This window comes from Bufo gargarizans, unplaced genomic scaffold (assembly GCF_014858855.1).
Source record: "Bufo gargarizans isolate SCDJY-AF-19 unplaced genomic scaffold, ASM1485885v1 original_scaffold_1212_pilon, whole genome shotgun sequence".
Lineage (NCBI taxonomy): Eukaryota > Metazoa > Chordata > Amphibia > Anura > Bufonidae > Bufo > Bufo gargarizans.
Window position 1 is genome coordinate 442,447 of NW_025334276.1, and position 21,383 is coordinate 463,829.

The following is a 21,383-nucleotide window of genomic DNA, read 5'->3' on the forward strand; positions in this document are numbered from 1 at the left end:
CACTGTGCACAGCACCTCAGAGGCAGCAGGACCCGAACAGCACTGAGAAAGGAGTATAACATCATTTGGTATTTTAAGCAATTGTACGTCTTGTTTGAGATTTTTGCTAATCTTGGACAACCCTTTGAAAGCCCAAACAGGTATGGTCTTTAAGAGGTTAAAGGATTGATAGCTTTGTAATGCATTTTTACCACAGGTGGTTTATTTGTAGTGAATTATTATATAGCTCTTCTTCAAGCTTTGCCGTGTAGGTGCAAGTGCAAGTGTGAATCCGCCCCTCCGTTTTAGAATTGTCAAAGAATTTCATTTCACTCTTCCAGCCATGGCGTCTGCTGATTTCAGTAAGGAACTGGACTGCTCCATCTGTCTGCACACTTACACAGATCCTGTAATGCTGAGATGTGGACACAACTTCTGCTGGGTCTGTATCGATCGTGCACTGGATACACAGGACAAGTCTGGAGTTTATACCTGTCCTCAGTGCAGAGCACACTTTTATAAACGTCCTTCACTGCAAAGAAACATAACTCTGGGTAACATAATTGAGCAATTTCTCACCATTCCGACACCACAGAAGGGCACTGGGATTTTCTGCACTAACTGTATTCATTCTCAAGTACCTACTGTAAAATCCTGTCTGCATTGTGAAGTTTCTCTGTGTGATAACCACCTAAGAGTTCACAGCAAGTCAGCAGAACACGTCTTAACTGAACCCTGCACTTCCCTGGAGAACAGGAAATGTTCTGTCCAAAAGAAGATCCCGGAATATTACTGCACTGAGGACTCTGCTTGTATCTGTGATAATAAACAGCCTTATTATGTAGATCTCTCTCAAACTCAAGAGACTGTACATGCAGAACTATCTAATTTCCTCTTATACATACATACTAATTTATCTGGACAACTAGGACAAGATAACTATCTCCACAGTAACCAAAATCCAAGGAGAAATAAATAGTTCTATGTGTCAAAGTCGCAAACTAAGCAGCAGTCCTGGAAATAGGAGTCGATCCAACCTCCTTATCACATGCAATCAATAAACCAGAGTCCAGGTCCGCACTGAGTCATCTATAAAAGATTTTTAGTCTTATATAAATGATAACAGCTGCAACATTGTTTTCACTGAAAATATCAGTAAAGACAAAGTCCAGTTTTTAGATCTTGAGATTTCCCTGAATAAAGATAAGATCCACACTATCACATATTTTAAACCCACTGATAGAAACAGTTATATAGATAAAAGTAGCTGCCATTATGATCCATGGATCAATAACATCCCTAAGGGTCAATTCCAACGGATTAGACGTAAATGCACTGATATAAAGGATTATGAAGAGCAAAGTAATATAATATTGAGTAGATTTATAGAAAAAGGCTATGTTCCTGAGGTATTAGAGAAACAGAGAGAAGAGGTTAAGGTTAATAAAAGTATCAAAGATGTCAGTAGGATAAAAAATAAAACAGAGGTTAAGGAAGATAAATATAAATTTGCTTTCATGACCACTTATTGCATTTTTTGCCCACAAATAAAAAAAGTTATCCCCAAAAATTGGGATATATTAAAAAGTGATCCAGTACCTTGTCACCCCCCTTTCATTTTTAGAAAAGCACCTAGTTTGAGGAATAAAATGGTGCACAGCTATATTGGAAAACAGTCCAAATCCAGTGTTGTTACAGACCGGTTCACTTGGTGCGGTTTTTGTAGTGGATGTAAGAATAGAACTAGTGCGGATAAAAAGACCAGGAATGCCAATAAAGTTATAGTGGGGACAGATAAAAATGAGTTCAGAATTAAAGGGAATATGTCCTGTGAAACAGCGGGGGTCATATATGTTCTGGAGTGTCCCTGTGGCGTATATTATGTGGGGAGGACCCTGCGTAAATAAAAAAATAGGATTGGTGAACATATTAGAAATATTAAAAAAGGTTTAGAAACTCATAGTGTTTCTGCAAATTTTAAAAATGTTCACCAAAAGAATCCGACAGGTCTAAAATTTTTAGGGGTGGAAAAAGTGACAAGATTCTGGAGAGGAGGCGATCCAGTCAAACAGATCAATAAAAAAGAGGCACAATGGGTTTTTGACATTGATTGTCTCCAGCCCAAGGGGCTTAATATAGAGTGGGATATTAGGGCAGCGATGTAGCTTTTTTTTTTTTTTTTGTGTCTATGATAGTATTCCAGGGATTTTTTGTGGCTCCTTTTTTAATGTATGCAATTGTTTATATATTAGATATCCTGTTTTTTCTTGTGCTTGTGATTTTTTATGTTTGTGATTTTCCATGTTTGTGATTACCATAAGAATGTCTTTGCATTATTATTATATTCTTTTTTATGTTGGATATGGAATTTTATATGCTAAGGTTTTTATAGAAGGGATGAATTATTATGAATGTATTTATGAACTTTTATATAGATGTTTTTTATATGTGTTTTATATATGTATGTACCTTCATTGTGATTGGAGCATGTGATCTGATGTCACCACAGGTCCTAGCCGGTAGTTCATCATTAAAGAAGTAAAGAAGAGACCGGGAACTATGCGATCAAGAGGAGAAGGTGAGTATAAGGGAAAATAATACAATCTTCAGAACATCAATCCGAAGCCCGAACTTCTTCAAAGAAGATTTTTCTCACGCACGTGCAAAACACATTACAATGTTTTGCACTCGCACGGAAAAATCGCGTGTGTTCCCGCAACGCACCCGCCTCTTATCCGGGCCAAAAATATGACGCCCGTGTGAAAGAGGCCTAACATGTCAACTATACAACAGTTTAAAGGGTGCTGTCACTTAAAGGTGCATTAGACACCCTGATCACACAGATGTTTGTTCGGAGGGAGGGAAGCATTCCTTGGCGGCAGTTGGCGGCTCACTAGCTTAGGAGATCTCCTCAGCAACATGGGGAGAAGCAATAGCTATGCCATCGCTCGTCCCCATGCTCTATAGTGGTTTGCCAGCGGCAGATGGTAACTAGACAGCACGATCTTCTGCTGCCAAATCCTGATCTTTCCCCATGCTGAAAGATGTGGATTATCCGATGAACGAACGTTTGCATGTTAGTAGTACATTCGTGGGCAGTATTAGCCTGCAAATGCTCGTTAGCGATCATCGGACAGAAAGTCTGCCCGTCTAATATACTCTATAGTATGGTTGAAAAAAGACATACAGTGCCTTGAAAAAGTATTCATACCCTTTGAACTTTTCCACATTTTTCACATTACACCCACAAACTTAAATGTATTTTATGGGGTTTTTATTTGATAGACCACCACAAAGTAGCAAGTATGTATGAAGTGAAATATTAATAATAAAAAATCTAAAAAGTGTGGTGTGCATTTGTATTGCTTGGCGTTGGGGGGAGGGGGCAAACAGGGCAATTGCCCAGGGCCCCCAAGCCTAAATAAGGGGCTGCCCAGACACGTGGAAAAGAGCTGGTGGCTGCACCTGAGAAGGGCACAGACAGCAGAGCAATAAGCGCTGGTCCCTGGTCTCCCGCCCACTGTAGCCCGCAGGGTCCTTATACTGTAGTGAGGAGCTGGGTGCTGCATCTATAGCAGACATAACCTGATAGGTAAAGCTGGACAGTCCAGACCCCGGACTAACATGAGGGGAGGCAGCCTGCAGAGAATATACTGGACCTCTACTCTGACCCCCCCCCCGGACTGTAGCTGTTTTTTTTTTTTTTACTATTTGCTGCCTGGAACACAGTTGTCTAAACATGTAATATTTATAACGTATCTAATGCTTGTCCATCTCACAAATATCTTTATTTCTGCATCCTATTTTAGCCCATATATATTTATCATCTGTATTTCTCCTATCACCTATCTATCTATCTATCTATCTATCTATCCGTCTATGTCTAAAATTATGGAAGAAAGGCAGCATTCTGACTTCAGTGAAACAAGTGGGTTACTTTATTCACCCAACACTCAATGCCATTACGTGTTTGGGTGAATTAAGAAATCCATGTTTTGTTTTTTGTTTTTCATTTTTACTTGCATGTTTAATTTTTTTTTTTCATATTTCTCTCTATTCGTTATTTACTTTTTTCCTTTGATTGCAGAAAACACATTATCTCCATGTCCCTGCTGTCTCTATATACAGAGCACTGGTAACAGTGACTACTTTCAGGTGTTTTCTGATAATTTAAGAGAGTTAAGCAGGTCTCCTGGCACACTTAGGGCTCATGCACACAAACGTGTGCCGACCATTGCGTGCATTGGGGGCTGTAATTTGCGGTTCCCAATGCACGGGCACCATCCATGCGGTTGCCACAGTTGGATCCAGACCCATTCAACTTGAATGGGTCCATGATCTGTCCGCACTGCAAAAAAATAGAACATCTTCAATTTTTTTTGTGGTGCACGAAGAGAAACCCACGGAAGTGCTCAATAGTGCTTCTATGGGGTTCAGTGCCTCCGTTCCACACTGCTCCTTTTGGATTGCGGACCGATTCAAGTGAAAGGGTCCGCATCCGTTATATGGTGAGCACACGGTCGGTGCCCATATATTGCAGACAAGCAACGGCCATCTGTATGAGCCCTTAGGCTCCATTCAGACGTCTATAGTGCATTGCAGATCCGCAAATTGCGGAAATGCTGATTCTTGTCCGCAATTTCTCTATTTTCTTGCGGAGCCGCGGACTGGAAGATCGGTGTGCTCTCCGCATCTCTTCCGGCCCCATAGAGAATGAATGGCTCCGCACCCGTTCCGGATAATTGCGGAACGGATCCAGACCCATTCTATGGACGTCTGAATGGAGCCTTAGGCCCCTTTCACACGGGTGAGAATTCCATGCGGGTACAATGCGTGAGGTGAACGCATTGCACCGACACTAAATCCGGACCCATTCATTTCAATGGGGCTGTTCAGATGAGCGGTGATTTTCACGCATCACTTGTGCGTTGTGTGAAAATCACAGCATGTTCTATATTCTGCATTTTTCACCGCACTCAAAGTGAAAGGTCCTTTGGCAGGTCCTATAAGAAGAAGAAGAAAGAAGGTGATGCCGGCTGCGTGAACAACAGGATGAGGTGAGTTCATTTTTTTTTTTTTTTTAAACCCTAAACCCACATTTTAGTAAGAATTCTGTATTAAGAATGCTATTATTTTCCCTTACAATCATTTTATAAGGGAAAATAATAAAATATACAGAACATCTAACCCAAACCTGAACATCAGTGAAGAAGTCCTGGTTCGGGTCTGGATACCACAGTCAGTTTTTTATCTTCCGTGTGCAAAATGCATTGCACCCACGTGATAAAAACTGAACATCGGAACGCAACCGCAGTCAAAACTGACTGCAATTGCATACCTACTCGCACGATTTTCCCTGATCGCAGATGCAACGCATCCAGACCAAATCCGGATACGCTCGTCTGCAAGGGGCCTTAGGCTGAGTTCACACTTAAGATATTTCCATCAATTATTGTGAGCACCAGATGCAGGTCAAAAACACAGAACAGGAGGAAATCTTTCCATTATACCTTATCTGAGTAGCCTTCACTACTGGTTTGGGCTTATAATAACTGATGGAAATAACTGACCAATAACTGAAGAGTAAACTGGGCCTTAGGGTACTTTCACACTTGCGTTGTTTGATTCCGGCAGGCCTGATCAGAAAAACTGTATGCAAACGCATGTCATTTGCAGATTGATCAGGATCCTGATCAGTCTGACAAATGCATTGCAATACCGGATCCATTTTTACGGTGTCATCCAGAAAAACAAATCCGGTATTTATTACTTTTCAGATTTTTTTTTCTTCACATTTTTAAAGGTCTGCGTTTTACCGGAACATTTGATACCGGATGCAGCATTAATACATTTCAGGCAATACCCTAAAAGTGACTGAACTGAAGACATCCTGATGCATACTGAACGGATTAATTTCTATTCAGAAATCTGATCATTTTTTTTCCGGTATTGAGCCCCTAGGACGGAACTCAATACCGGAAAACTTTAACGCTAGTGTGAAAGTGCCCTAACCTGCCTCCTTTTCCTCCTCTCGGCTCCTGTGCTCTCCGACCTCTGCTCAGAATGTCATCATCCATTTTGACGCTGCCTGCAACCAATAGTGGGCCATGGCGGTGACCTCTCCCCTTGCGTCAAATGAATAAATGTGACTGTTGATACAGTACTTCAGAATTTGAGGCCCAGCTTATAATTTCGCCCAGGGCCACATTTTGCCTAAAACCGGCCCTGCATGTAGGGGACACAAAAACATGTGGAAAAGGGTGCTCTGGTCAGATGTGACCAAAGTTGAACTTTTTGGCCTAAATGCAAAACTATGTGTGGCAGAAAACTAACACTACGCATCTCCCTGAACACACCATCCCCACTGTGAAACAAGGTGGTGGCAGCATCATGCTGGGGGGGTGCTTTTATGCAGCAGGGACAGAGAAGCTGTCCAGAGTTGATGGGAAAATGGATGGAGATAAATACAGGACAATCCTGGAGGAAAACCTGGTAGAACTGCAAAAGACTTGAGACTGTGCTGGAGGTTCACCTTCCAGCAGGACAACAACCCTAAACATACAGCCAGAGTTACAATGGAATGGTTTAGATCAGTGATGCCCACCCAAAGGCCCACAGGCCAAATGCAGCCCGCGAAGCCGTGTCATGTGGCCCGCGCAGGGACAGGAGGCAGCAAAGCAATGCTGCCTGTGCCTGCAATCTCCCCGCCCAGCGCCGCCTCCTAGCTAATTTATTCACTGCACTTGCCTCTGTGTAATTGAAGAGAAGCGCCGTAATTGCGCACAGGCGCACTGGCAGAGGTATCGAAGTGCGCATGCACCGTCTTCCTGGCCTCTGCCTGTGCGCCTGTGCGAGATTAGGCGCTTCTCTTCAATTTCACAGAGGCAAGTGCAGTGAATAAATTAGCTAGGAAGCGGCTCTGGGTGGGGGGGGGGGGATATCTGTAGAGGACACTGAAGGGGGATATCTGTGGAGGACACTGAAGGGGGATATCTGTGGGCGACACTGAAGGGGGATATCTGTGGGCGACACTGAAGGGGGATATCTGTGGGCGACACTGAAGGGGGATATCTGTGGGCGACACTGAAGGGGGATATCTGTGGGCGACACTGAAGGGGGATATCTGTGGGCGACACTGAAGGGGGATATCTGTGGGCGACACTGAAGGGGGATATCTGTGGGCGACACTGAAGGGGGATATCTGTGGGCGACACTGAAGGGGGATATCTGTGGGCGACACTGAAGGGGGATATCTGTGGGCGACACTGAAGGGGGATATCTGTGGGCGACACTGAAGGGGGATATCTGTGGGCGACACTGAAGGGGGATATCTGTGGGCGACACTGAAGGGGGATATCTGTGGGCGACACTGAAGGGGGATATCTGTGGGCGACACTGAAGGGGGATATCGGGGTGGGCGACACTGAAGGGGGATATCGGGGTGGGCGACACTGAAGGGGGATATCGGGGTGGGCGACACTGAAGGGGGATATCGGGGTGGGCGACACTGAAGGGGGATATCGGGGTGGGCGACACTGAAGGGGGATATCGGGGTGGGCGACACTGAAGGGGGATATCGGGGTGGGCGACACTGAAGGGGGATATCGGGGTGGGCGACACTGAAGGGGGATATCGGGGTGGGCGACACTGAAGGGGGATATCGGGGTGGGAGGTCCTGAAGGGGTGGGCGGTCCGATAGGTATGTGGGGGTGGGAGATCCGGTAGGGGGGGCCCATAATTTTTTTTTGCTATGGTGCATAGTCATTTCTAGCTACGCCCCTGATTGTTAAGATTGGGCGGGCACTGGAGCGATAGAGCGCCCTGCTGTAGGAGAAGCCGGCAGGAGATAAAAGGAGGAGGGGCCAGCTGCTGGTGGTGTCGGGCACACGGCGCAAGCATGGCGGTGGAGGATCTGACTGAAGCCTAAAGACCAGACATCAAGGTAGACCTGCAGAAAAAGGTGACAGCGCAGTATGTGATGTATACATGTGTGTAATGTATGTAGTGCAGTGTGTGATCATCACATACTGCACTACCTACATTACACACATGTATACATCACATGCCCCCTCACAGTAATAATGCCAAGATATGTGCCCTCTTCACAGATGTAATGCTCGCACATGCCCCCTAACAGTAGTTATGCCCAGATATGTGCCCTCTTCACAGTAGTTATGCCCTGATATGTGCCCTCCTCACAGTAGTTATACCCTGATATGTGCCCCCTCACAGTAGTTATGCCCAGATATGTGCCCCCTCACAGTAGTTATGCCCAGATATGTGCCCTCTTCACAGTAGTAATGCTCACTCGTGCCCCCTCACAGTAGTTATGCCCAGATATGTGCCCTCTTAACAGTAGTTATGCTGTGATATGTGCCCTCCTCACAGTAGTTATACCATGATATGTGCCCCCCTCACAGTAGTTATGCCCAGATATGTGCCCCCCTCACAGTAGTTATGCCCAGATATGTGCCCTCTTCACAGTAGTAATGCTTACTCATGCCCCCTCACAGTAGTTATGCCCCGATATGTGCCCTCCTCACAGCTCACAGTAGTTATACCCTGATATGTGCCCTCCTCACAGTAGTTATACCCTTATATGTGCCCTCCTCACAGTAGTTATGCCCAGATATGTGCCCCCTCACAGTAGTTATTCCAGATATGTGCCCTCTTCACAGTAGTAATGCTCACACGTGCCCCCTCACAGCGTTTGCATTTCTTTCTGGCAAAGCTACCTGGTTCCGGCCCGCAAAATTTATACCAAGTCTAGTGCGGCCCTCAGACGAAAAATGGTTGGGCACCACTGGTTTAGATCAAAGCATATTTATCTCTCAGAATGGTCCAGTCACAGTCCAGACCTAAATCCCATTGAGAATACGTGGCAAGACTTGAAAACTGCTGTTCAGTATGCTATGCACATAAACTCACATATTAGACACATCACACACAAAGCTTTTATGTCCAATCAAGGACATTATACTAGTGCAGCTCAATAAATTAGAAGTAGTTAATTAAAAGAATCTATATGTCACGAGGGTGTCAAGAGCCACGTCTGACTCCGTTATACCCGGGGTCAGGAAGTCGCAGCGGGTGGCTGCGCGCTCTATGTCTAAAGATCACGTTGTTTCTTAGTGATTGTTTTCTGTGTTTGCCTTGCTATCCTTTTTGTCTCACTCAGGGATCCGTAGCTTCTCCTCCTCAGCTGTTTCTTGTCTGCCACTCCCAACCTCCTTATATTCTCCTCTCACACTGTCACGGCTGAGGATGGGGGAAACCCTCAGCCGTGAGATGCCAGGTGTTGTAGTGGCTACTCGGCCTTGAGAACAGGATAGGGAGCAGGTCACCTCATACAGCGTCCCTATCCTGACCCTAACTCCTAACTTGCATGGGCCGACCTTGGAGGTAGGAGGACCCATGCGCAGGAACCTCGGAGCCCTATCTTACCCTCCGCAGATCCCTGCGCTAGGAGCTGGGTAAGACGACCTACTCCTCCTTGACACGGAGGAGCAGGAGTCTCAATGGCAAAGCTGTTGGGAAGAGGGGAAACAGAAACAACAATACGGAAATGGCAGGCGAACAACAAGTTCACCAACCTGCCACAGCCTTGCTGACTGGATTCCCTACACAAACAGGGATCCAGAACCGTATGCTGCACAGAAACATATAAAGGTCCCAACAGAAACAACTTGCTACAACACACACAGAAAGACATAGGCATACAACTATACATTTTACCATCACATAGACCTATGACCACAGTGGTGGCTCTCACAGGCAGAATGGGAAACACAGGAGGCTGCTCCAGCTAGCAAGGCTGCAGCAACCTACTGAGCCCTGGCAACGCCCCAGACTATATAGGCCAAGAAGCCACACCCACAGTCGGACACACCCAGTGACATCACACACACACACTGGGAAGGGAGTTAACCCTACAAACACCACAGAAGGGAAACTCACATAAAAGGGAAAGTGTCCAACAGAACACACTGTGGCTGTTACCGCTGGCAACGGCATGGGTGGCAACCGTCCAGGGAGTCAGCCCGAGGGCCGGGACAGTGCCACCACATGTACACAACAACCAAACGTTGCCACGGGCAACCACAGTGCGGGGAATGATGTCCGTGCGCACACAAACATAAAACACAGTGCACACCAGACATACAAACGTGCAGACACACACAACTCCCCGGGAACCGCACACAAAGCTGATGTCCGCGGCAACCGCACTGAGGCCAACCACATTATGCCTCAGCTGCGGTTGACACAACAACCAAAACCACGGGCAACTGTATGCGGCTCCCAAGGAGTCACGACCATAACCGTGGCCGTGACACACACTTCTCTAGTTGCCAGTTATAGAGCTTCCTGCCTGGACTTCTATACTGACCCACTGGAGCTGTGAATCCTGGTTGTTGTTCCAGAGTGCTACCCTCCGGATCCCTGTTGGGCTTTTTGTTGTCTCCTGTTGTCGCCCACCTGGGATTATATGTTGAGTCTGTATTGTCTGTCCTCCCCTTGGTGTTTTCCTTTAGAGCTAGTGGTGCGGACTAGTGTTCCCACCGCCCTGTTCACTATCTAGGGCTCATCTTAGGGAAAGCCAGGGTTTTAGGCACGTGATCGGCGTACGGGTGAGAAACCCGTCTAGGGACGTCAGGGCAGCCAGGTGCCAGCCGCAAGGTGAGTCAGGGGTCACCACCTTCCCTCTCACTTGGGCAGGGCCTTCCTCTTTCCCTCCCTCTGTGTCACGTATGTGATAGTCACGCCGATCGTGATATTATAACTGGCCCTTATTTTTTTGGGAAAAAAATAAAAAATAAAAATATTTTTTTTTCCTCTCTACTTAGAATCCAATATGGATCCTATTGCTGCTTTGGCAAAACAGCTTCAAGGCCTGTCTTTGGAGGTGGCAGGATTGAAGGCGTCTGTCCTCCAACAACAGCAGCAAACCGCAAGCCCAGCGGTTGCTATGGGTAACCAGGTTGTTACAGAACCCAAGGTTGTTCTTCCTGACAGATTTTCTGGGGGAAGGGACAAATTTGTGATGTTCCGTGAGGCCTGCAAATTATATTTTAAGCTGCGCCCTTACTCCTCAGGTAATTAAGAACAGCGGGTGGGGATTGTTATTTCCCTGCTTCAGGGGGACCCGCAATCCTGGGCGTTCTCGTTACCCCCTGGTTCCCAGGCTCTCCGGTCAGTGGAGGGATTTTTTGGGGCTTTGGGTCTCATATATGATGACCCTGACCGAGTCGCCCTGGCTGAGTCGAAGTTACGGAGACTCCTACAGGGAGATCGGCCAGCAGAGGAATATTGCTCAGAGTTCCGTAGGTGGGCTACGGATACTCAGTGGAACGACCCGGCTCTCAGGAGTCAGTTCTGCTCTGGGTTATCTGAAAGGGTTAAGGATGCGCTGGCGCTGTATGAGACCCCCCTTTCCCTTGATGCTGTTATGTCCCTCTCTATCAGAATAGATAGACGTCTTAGGGAGAGATCGAAAATTCCTGAGCAATTGGTAACCTCTCCCAAGCAGCAGTTAGTCTGTACTGACTTAGATGAGCCTATGCAGCTAGGAGGAACTTCTCGTCAGGTCCGTCCTCCTGAGGTTCGCCGTGGGTGGGGGGCTTGTTTTTTCTGCGGGGGGAGGGGTTCATTTCATTAATGTCTGTCCCTCCTTTCTCAAAAACAAAAGACCGTCAGAAAACTACTAACCCCAGGCTGTGCGGAGGATGTCAGCCGGGGGGTATACGTTTCCTCCATACGAACATCTCAATTTGTGTTGCCAGCGGTTATTGTTTTTGGTGTTAAGACGGAGTCTATTTCTTTTTTTCTAGACAGTGGAGCAGGGGTAAATTTGATAGATGCCCATTTTGCCCGCACTATGGATTTGTCTCTCTGTACGCTGCAGAGACCTATTCCCATATTCGCTATTTATTCTGCTCCTCTGTCTCAGAGAAACCTCACTCACATTGTCCATAACTTACACCTTCGGGTAGGGGACCACCATAATGAGTGTCTTTCATGTTACGTTCTGGAGGGCCTTCCCTCTCCTGTGGTATTGGGTCTTCCCTGGTTGGTAGCGCACAATCCAGTGGTGGATTGGCAGGCCAGGGAGATATTGGAGTGGAGTGAGCATTGCAGAGAGAATTGCTTAAATAACAATTGCTTAATCGCCTCCATAGCTTCCCTACCTACATTTATTTCGGACTTTGAGGACGTTTTTTCTGAAAAGGGTTGTCAGAAGCTACCACCTCATCGTCCTTAAGATTGCCCGGTTAACCTGATTCCCGGTGCAAAATTACCCAAGTCCAGGTTGTATAATCTTTCGGGTCCCGAGAGACAAGCCATGAAAGATTATATCTCCGAGAGTCTGGCTAAGGGACACATCAGACCCTCTTCTTCACCCGTGGCTGCAGGGTTTTTCTTTGTTAAAAAGAAAGATGGGGGCCTGTGTCCTTGCCTAGATTTCCATGAGCTAAACCGGATAACCATCCGAGACCCATACCCTCTTCCTCTCATTCCTGACCTTTTTAATCAGATTGCGGGTGCTAGGTGGTTCTCCAAACTTGATCTTAGGGGGGCCTACAATCTGATTCGTATCAAGGAAGGGGATGAGTGGAAGACAGCTTTTAACACCCCTGAGGGGCATTATGAAAATTTAGTCATGCCTTTCGGTCTGACCAATGCCCCTGCTGTCTTCCAACATTTCGTTAATGATATTTTTAGTCATCTCATCGGCAGGTTTGTAGTCATATACCTAGATGATATCTTAATTTATTCGGCTGATCTGAAAACACATGAAGTACATGTCAGGCAAGTACTGCAGGTCCTACGGACGAATAAATTATATGCGAAAATTGAAAAATGTGTCTTCGCCGTTCAGGAAATACAGTTCCTGGGATATCTATTATCTGCTTCAGGTTTCTGTATGGATCCTAGGAAGGTCCAGGCAATTTTAGATTGGGATCTTCCTGAGAACCTTAAAGCTCTACAACGGTTTTTGGGTTTCGCAAATTTCTATAGAAAGTTCATTAAAAATTATTCAGTGATCGTTAAACCCCTTACTGACATGACTAGGAAGGGGACTGATTTTTCTAAATGGTCTGACGCCGCTAAAATTGCATTTTCCTCTCTAAAAGAGAGATTTACCTCGGCACCTGTTCTAATTCAACCTGATGTCTCCCAGCCTTTTATTGTTGAAGTAGATGCGTCAGAGGTGGGAGTGAGGGCTGTATTGTCTCAGGGTCCGTCTCCTGGCAAATGGCGTCCTTGCGCTTTCTTTTCCAAAAAGTTATCTACAGCAGAAAAGAACTATGATATTGGAAATAGGGAACTGTTGGCGATTAAACTGGCGTTTGAAGAGTGGCGTCACTTCTTAGAGGGAGCAATCCACCCCGTCACGGTGATTACGGATCACAAAAACCTTCTGTACCTAGAATCGGCTAAGCGTCTCACCCCTAGACAAGCTATGTGGTCGCTATTCTTTACCAGATTTAACTTTGTAATCACCTATCGTCCTGGGGCAAAAAATACCAAGGCAGACGCATTATCTCGTAGTTTCCCTGGAGGGGGTAATGTTAGTGATCCGGTACCTATTTTACAAAGAGGAGTGGTTGTCTCTGCTGTACACTCTGTTCTAGAGGGAAAGGTGTTAGATGCCCAGGGGGATGCCCCGGCCTCTTGCCCCTCAGAGAAATTGTTTGTACCGTTAAACCTGCGTCTTGAATTATTAAAGGAACATCATAATTCGGCACTTGCTGGGCACCCGGGTAGTAAAGCAACCTTGGAGCTATTGTCTCGTCGTTTTTGGTGGCCAAGGTTGCGTCAGGATGTAATGGATTTCGTGTCTACTTGTTCTACTTGTGCACGCGCGAAAGTCTCTCATACACGTCCAGCAGGGTCTTTATTGCCACTTTTCATCCCCAATAGGCCATGGACACATCTGTCAATGGATTTCATCACTGACTTACCGTTGTCTGCGGGTAAAACAGTTATCTTGGTAGTAGTAGACAGGTTTAGCAAAATGGTACACTTTATTGCGCTACCCGCACTTCCTAATGCTAAGACTCTTGCTCAGGTGTTTATCAGTGAAATCGTGAAGCTTCACGGGGTCCCTTCCGATGTGGTTTCGGATCGGGAACCCAGTTTATTTCTAAGTTTTGGAAAGCTTTTTGTTCCCGTTTGGGGGTACACTTGTCCTTTTCCTCAGCTTTCCATCCTCAGTCAAATGGACAGACTGAGCGTACCAACCAAAACCTAGAAACATATTTAAGGTGTTTTGTGTCTGAAAACCAAGAGTTGTGGTCATCATATTTACCGTTAGCCGAGTTTGCCATAAATAATCGCTGTCAGGAATCCACTGGCAAGTCACCATTTCTTGGTGCATACGGTTTTCATCCCCAATTTTGTACTTTCAAAGAGGGGGGGTCTTCTGGGGTTCCCGAAGAGGAACAGTTTTCTTCATCTTTTTCATCGGTATGGCAGAAGGTGCAAGCTAACTTGAAAAATATGAGTGGTAAATATAAATGCATGGCCGATAAGAAACGGTCGCCAGGTCCGGACCTAGGAGTGAATGACTATGTGTGGTTGTCTACTAGGAATATTAAGTTGAAGGTTCCCTCTTGGAAACTGGGCCCTAGGTTCATTGGTCCTTATAAAATAGTAGCCGTCATTAACCCTGTGGCTTTTCGCCTGGAGCTACCTCAGACTTTTAAGATCCATAACGTCTTCCATAAGTCGTTAATCAAGAAGTATGTTCCACCTCTAGAACCATCACCGCTGCCACCTCCTCCTGTTATTGTGGACTTCTATACTGACCCACTGGAGCTGTGAATCCTGGTTGTTGTTCCAGAGTGCTACCCTCCGGATCCCTGTTGGGCTTTATGTTGTCTCCTGTTGTCGCCCACCTGGGATTATATGTTGAGTCTGTATTGTCTGTCCTCCCCTTGGTGTTTTCCTTTAGAGCTAGTGGTGCGGACTAGTGTTCCCACCGCCCTGTTCACTATCTAGGGCTCATCTTAGGGAAAGCCAGGGTTTTAGGCACGTGATCGGCGTACGGGTGAGGAACCCATCTAGGGACGTCAGGGCAGCCAGGTGCCAGCCGCAAGGTGAGTCAGGGGTCACCACCTTCCCTCTCACTTGGGCAGGGCCTTCCTCTTTCCCTCCCTCTGTGTCACGTATGTGATAGTCACGCCGATCGTGATACTATAGGGTATTGTAAAGAGAAAGATGAGAGACACCAGACCCAATAATGCAGAAGAGCTGAAGGCCACTATTAAAGCAACCTGAGCTTTCATAACACCTCAGTGCACAGGCTGATCTCCTCCATGCCACGCCATATTGATGTGGTAATTCATGCAAAAGGAGCCCCAACAAAGTATTGAGTGCATATGCAGAACATACTCTTCAGTAAGCCAACATTTCTGTATTAAAAATAATTTTTGAATTGGTTTTATATAATCCAATTTTGTGAGATACTGGGTTGCTTTTACCTGTAAGCCGTAATCATCAACATTAAAAGAAATAACACATTATATTACTGATAATACAGGATCTAATGCTGATATTATTATTCTTTATTATTAAAGTGCTATTTATTTCATATACATATATGCACATATAAAAAGGGGTGCTGGACTGAATCATGCTATATAAGTACCATAATCATTAGCAAGACAAGATACAAACTGGAAGGGAAGGAGAAAGGTCCCTGCCTGTGACAGCTCACATTCTACAAGGGATGAGTGCAGGCTATTATCATTAATAGCCGCCTATAAATTCTCTCTTATATGTTTATGGATACCTGTGGGAGCGTGCCCCTTATAGTGTGATGATGTCAGGTATGTTTATGGATACATGTGGGAGCGTGCCCCTTATAGTGTGGCGGTGTACAGTATGTTTATGGATACATGTGGAAGCGTGCCACTTACAGTGTGATGATGTCCGGTATGTTTATGGATACATGTGGGAGCGTGCCCCTTATAGTGGATGATATCAGGTATGTTTATGGATACACGTGGAAGCATGCCCCTTATAGTGTGGTGATTCAGGCATGTTTGTGGATACATGTGGGAGCGTGCCCCTTACAGTCTGATGGTGTTCGGTATGTTTATGAATACATATGGCAGCGTGCCCCTTACAGTGTAAATCTGTCCGGTATGTTTATGGATACATGTGGGAGAGGGCCCCTTACAGTGTGACGCTGTCCGGTATGTTTATGTGTACATGTGGGAGCGTGCCCCTTAAAGTGTAACGGTGTCCGATATGTTTATTGATACATTTGGGAACTTGTTCCTTATAGTGTGATGATGTCAGGTTTGTTTATGGATACATGTAGGAGCGTGCCCCTCATAGTATGGTGATTTCAGGTATTTATAGATACATGTGGGAGCGTGCCCCTTACAGTGTGACGCTGTCCGGTATGTTTATGGATACATGTAGGAGCGTGCCCCTTATAGCTGTGACCGTGCTCGGTATGTTTATGGATACATGTGGGAGCGTGCCCCTTACAGTGTGATGATGTCAGGTATGTTTATGGATACATGTGGGAGCGTGCATCTTATAGTGTGACGGTGTCCGGTATGTTTATGGATACATGTGGGATCGTGCCCCTTACAGTGTGACGGTGTCTGGTATGTTTATGGATACATGTGGGAGCGTGCCCCTTATAGTGTGATGATGTCAGGTATGTTTTTGGATACATTTGGGAGCGTGCCCCTTATAGTGTAACAGTGTCCGATATGTTTATTGATACATGTGGGAGCGTGCCCCTTACAGTGTGACGGTATCCGGTATGTTTATGGATACATGTGGGTGCGTGCCCCTTACAGTGTGATGCTGTCCGGTGTGGGAGAGTGCCCCTTACAGTGTGATGCTGTCAGGTATTTTTATGGATACATGTGGGAGCGTGACCCTTATAGTGTAACAGTGTCCGATATGTTTATTGATACATTTGGGAGCGTGTTCCTTATAGTGTGATGATGTCAGGTATGTTTATGGATACATGTGGTAGCGTTCCCCTTATAGTGTGACGGTGTCCGGTATGTATATCGATACATGTGGGAGCAAGCCCCTTACAATGTGACGGTGTCCTGTATGTTTATGGAAACATGTGGGAGAGTGCCCCTTACAGTGTGATGATGTCAGGTATGTTTATGGATACATGTGGGAGCGTGCCTCTTATAGTGTGACGGTGTCCAGTATGTTTATGGATACATGTGGGATCGTGCCCCTTACAGTGTGACGCTGTCCGGTATGTTATGGATACCTGTGGGAGCGTGCCCCTTATAGTGTGATGATGTCAGGTATGTTTTTGGATACATTTGGGAGCGTGCTCTTATAGTGTAACAGTGTCCGATATGTTTATTGATACATGTGGGAGCGTGCCCCCTACTGTGTGATGGTATCCGGTATGTTTATGGACACATGTGGGAGGGTGCCCCTTACAGTGTTATGATGTCAGGTATGTTTATGGATACATGTGGGAGCGTGCCCCTTACAGTGTGATGATGTCAGGTATGTTTATGGATACATGTGGGAGCGTGCCTCTTATAGTATGACGGTGTCCGGTATGCTTATGGATACATTTGGGAGCGTGCCCCTTATAGTGTAACAGTGTCCGATATGTTTATTGATACATGTGGGAGCGTGCCCCTTACTGTGTGACGGTATCCGGTATGTTTATGGATACATGTGGGTGCGTGCCCCTTACAGTGTGATGCTGTCCGGTATGTTAATGGATACATGTGGGATCATGCCCCTTACAGTTTGATGCTGTCAGGTATGTTTATGGATACATGTGGGAGCGTGACCCTTATAGTGTAACAGTGTCCGATATGTTTATTGATACATTTGGGAGCGTGCCCCTTATAGTGTGACGGTGTCCGGTATGTATATGGATACATGTGGGAGCAAGCCCCTTACAGTGTGACGGTGTCCTGTATGTTTATGGAAACATGTGGGAGCGTGCCCCTTACAGTGTGACACTGTGCGATATCTTAATGGATACATGTGGGAGCGTGCCCCGTACAGTGTGACGGTATCAGGTATGTTTATGGATACATGTGGGAGCGTGCCCCTTACAGTGTGATGCTGTCCGGTATGTTAATTGATACATGTGGGAGCGTGCCCCTTACAGTGTGATGATGTCAGGTATGTTTATGGATACATGTGGGAGCGTGCCCCTTATAGTGTGACGGTGTCCGGTATGTTTATGGAACATGTGGCAGCGTGTCCCTTATAGTGTGACGCTGTCCGGTATGTTTATGGATACCTGTGGGAGCGTGCCCCTTATAGTGTGATGATGTCAGGTATGTTTTTGGATACATTTGGGAGCGTGCTCTTATAGTGTAACAGTGTCCGATATGTTTATTGATACATGTGGGAGCGTGCCCCCTACTGTGTGACGGTATCCGGTATGTTTATGGACACATGTGGGAGGGTGCCCCTTACAGTGTTATGATGTCAGGTATGTTTATGGATACATGTGGGAGCGTGCCCCTTACAGTGTGATGATGTCAGGTATGTTTATGGATACATGTGGGAGCGTGCCTCTTATAGTATGACGGTGTCCGGTATGTTTATGGATACATTTGGGAGCGTGCCCCTTATAGTGTAACAGTGTCCGATATGTTTATTGATACATGTGGGAGCGTGCCCCTTACTGTGTGACGGTATCCGGTATGTTATGGATACATGTGGGTGCGTGCCCCTTACAGTGTGATGCTGTCCGGTATGTTAATGGATACATGTGGGATCATGCCCCTTACAGTTTGATGCTGTCAGGTATGTTTATGGATACATGTGGGAGCGTGACCCTTATAGTGTAACAGTGTCCGATATGTTTATTGATACATTTGGGAGCGTGCCCCTTATAGTGTGACGGTGTCCGGTATGTATATGGATACATGTGGGAGCAAGCCCCTTACAGTGTGACGGTGTCCTGTATGTTTATGGAAACATGTGGGAGCGTGCCCCTTACAGTGTGACACTGTGCGATATCTAATGGATACATGTGGGGAGCGTGCCCCGTACAGTGTGGACGGTATCAGGTATGTTTATGGATACATGTGGGAGCGTGCCCCTTACAGTGTGATGCTGTCCGGTATGTTACTTGATACATGTGGGAGCGTGCCCATTACAGTGTGATGATGTCAGGTATGTTTATGGATACATGTGGGAGCGTGCCCCTTATAGTGTGACGGTGTCCGGTATGTTTATGGAAACATGTGGCAGCGTGTCCCTTATAGTGTGACACTGTGCGATATCTTAATGGATACATGTGGGAGCGTGCCCCGTAAAGTATGACACTGTCCGGTATGTTTATGGATACATGTAGGAGCTTGCCCCTTACAGTGTGATGATGTCAGGTATGTTTATGGATACATGTGGGAGCGTGCCCCTTACTGTGTGACGGTATCCGGTATGTTTATGGATACATGTGGGTGCGTGCCCCTTACAGTGTGATGCTCTCCGGTATGTTAATGGATACATGTGGGAGCGTGCCCCTTACAGTGTGATGATGTCAGGTATGTTTATGGATACATTTGGGAGCGTGCCCCTTATAGTGTAACAGTGTCCGATATGTTTATTTATACATTTGGGAGCGTGTTCCTTATAGTGTGATGATGTCAGGTATGTTTATGGATACATGTGGGAGCGTGCCCCTTATAGTGTGACGGTGTCCGGTATGTATATGGATACATGTGGGAGCAAGCCCCTTACAGTGTGACGGTGTTCGGTATGTTTATGGAAACATGTGGGAGCGTGCCCCTTACAGTGTAACGGTATCCGGTATGTTTATGGATACATGTGGGAGCGTGCCCCTTACAGTGTGATGATGTCAGGTATGTTTATGGATACATGTGGAGCGTGCCCCTTACAGTGTGATGATGTCAGGTATGTTTATGGATACATGTGGGAGCGTGCCCCTTACAGTGTGATGATGTCAGGTATGTTTATGGATACATGTGGGAACGTGCCTCTTATAGTATGACGGTGTCCGGTTTGTTTATGGATACATGTGGGAGCGTGCCCCTTAGAGTGTGATGCTGTCCGGTATGTTAATGGGTACATGTGGGAGCATGCCCCTTATAGTGTGACGGTGTCCGGTATGTTTATGGATACATTTGGGAGCGTGCCCCTTACAGTGTGACGATGTCTGGTATGTTTATGGACACATGTGGGAGCGTGCCCTTTACAGTCTGATAATGTCAGGTATGTTTATGGATACATGTGGGAGCGTGCCCCTTACAGTGTGACGCTGTCCGGTATGTTTATGGATACATGTGGGAGCGTGCCCCTTATAGTGTTAGTGACTGATCTTGTGCTGTTCAGCCGCACCCTGTGCACACATGTATAAACCCGCCCTCTGGATTTTGAACCTCAGAGAACTGCAGTTTTGTTTCTGTCTTCCTCTGTCAGCCATGGCGTCTGCTGATCTGAGAGCTGAGCTGGACTGCTCCATCTGTCTGCAGACATATACAGATCCTGTAATGCTGAGATGTGGACACAACTTCTGCCGGGTCTGTATTGATCGTGTACTGGATACGCAGGACGAGTCTGTGGTTTATACCTGTCCTGAATGCAGAGAAGAGTTTCAGGAGCGGCCTGCACTGATGAGGAACTTAGCTCTGCGTAACATTATGGAGAATTTGGTTACTCAACATAAAGAGACGGAAACTGTGATCTTCTGCACTTACTGTGTGGACTCTCCTGTACCTGCTGTTAATCCTGTCTGATGTGTGAGGCTTCTCTGTGTGAGAAACACCTGAGCGTTCACAGCAAGTCATCAGAACACGTCGTATCTGACCCCAGGACTTCCCTGGAGAACAGGAAATGTTCTGTCCATAAGGAAGTTTTAAAGTATTACTGCACTGGGACTCTGCTTGTATCTGTGTGTCCTGCAGTTTGGTTGGAAAACATCAGGGACATGGGGTGGAGATGCTGGATGAGGCCTCTGAGAAGAAGAAAGGGAAACTGAGAAATATTTTCCAGAAACTGACCGGAAAGACAGAGGAGACCAAGAAAAGAGTCCAGAACCTGGAGGAACACTGGAGAAAAGCTCAAGAAAAAGCATCTGGAGAAGCAGAGAGAGTCACTGCCCTGTTTACAGACATCAGGAGACAACTGGACAACTTGGAGAAGAGGATCCTGAGTGAGATCTCCAGGCAGGAAAAGGAAGAGTCACTCTCATTCTCTTCTCTGATCCAGAAGCTGGAAATAAAGAAGGACGAGCTGTCTGGGAAGATGGGACACATTGAGGAGCGGTGTAACATGACTGATCCACTGACTGTCTTACAGGAACCAGATACAGGTGACTTGTGTGATCCTGAGGAGGAAGGAGGTGATGAGGACATAAATAGATGTCTCCATGATGTAGGTGATCTGGATGTGGCTGTGTGATCTCAGAC

The 21,383-nt window shown here is 46.2% G+C and overlaps 1 protein-coding gene across 1 annotated transcript; it reads left to right on the plus strand.

The window, feature by feature from the left end:
- Positions 1-322: 322 nt before the first annotated feature.
- LOC122923124 (E3 ubiquitin/ISG15 ligase TRIM25-like) lies at positions 323-21,286 on the plus strand (the record flags this gene model as incomplete). Its single annotated transcript, XM_044273847.1, has 3 exons — positions 323-797; positions 7,839-7,851; positions 20,880-21,286. Coding segments are annotated over exons 1-3 (895 nt in total), but the record flags the coding sequence as incomplete, so codon positions are not given.
- Between the last annotated feature and the right edge of the window lie 97 nt (positions 21,287-21,383).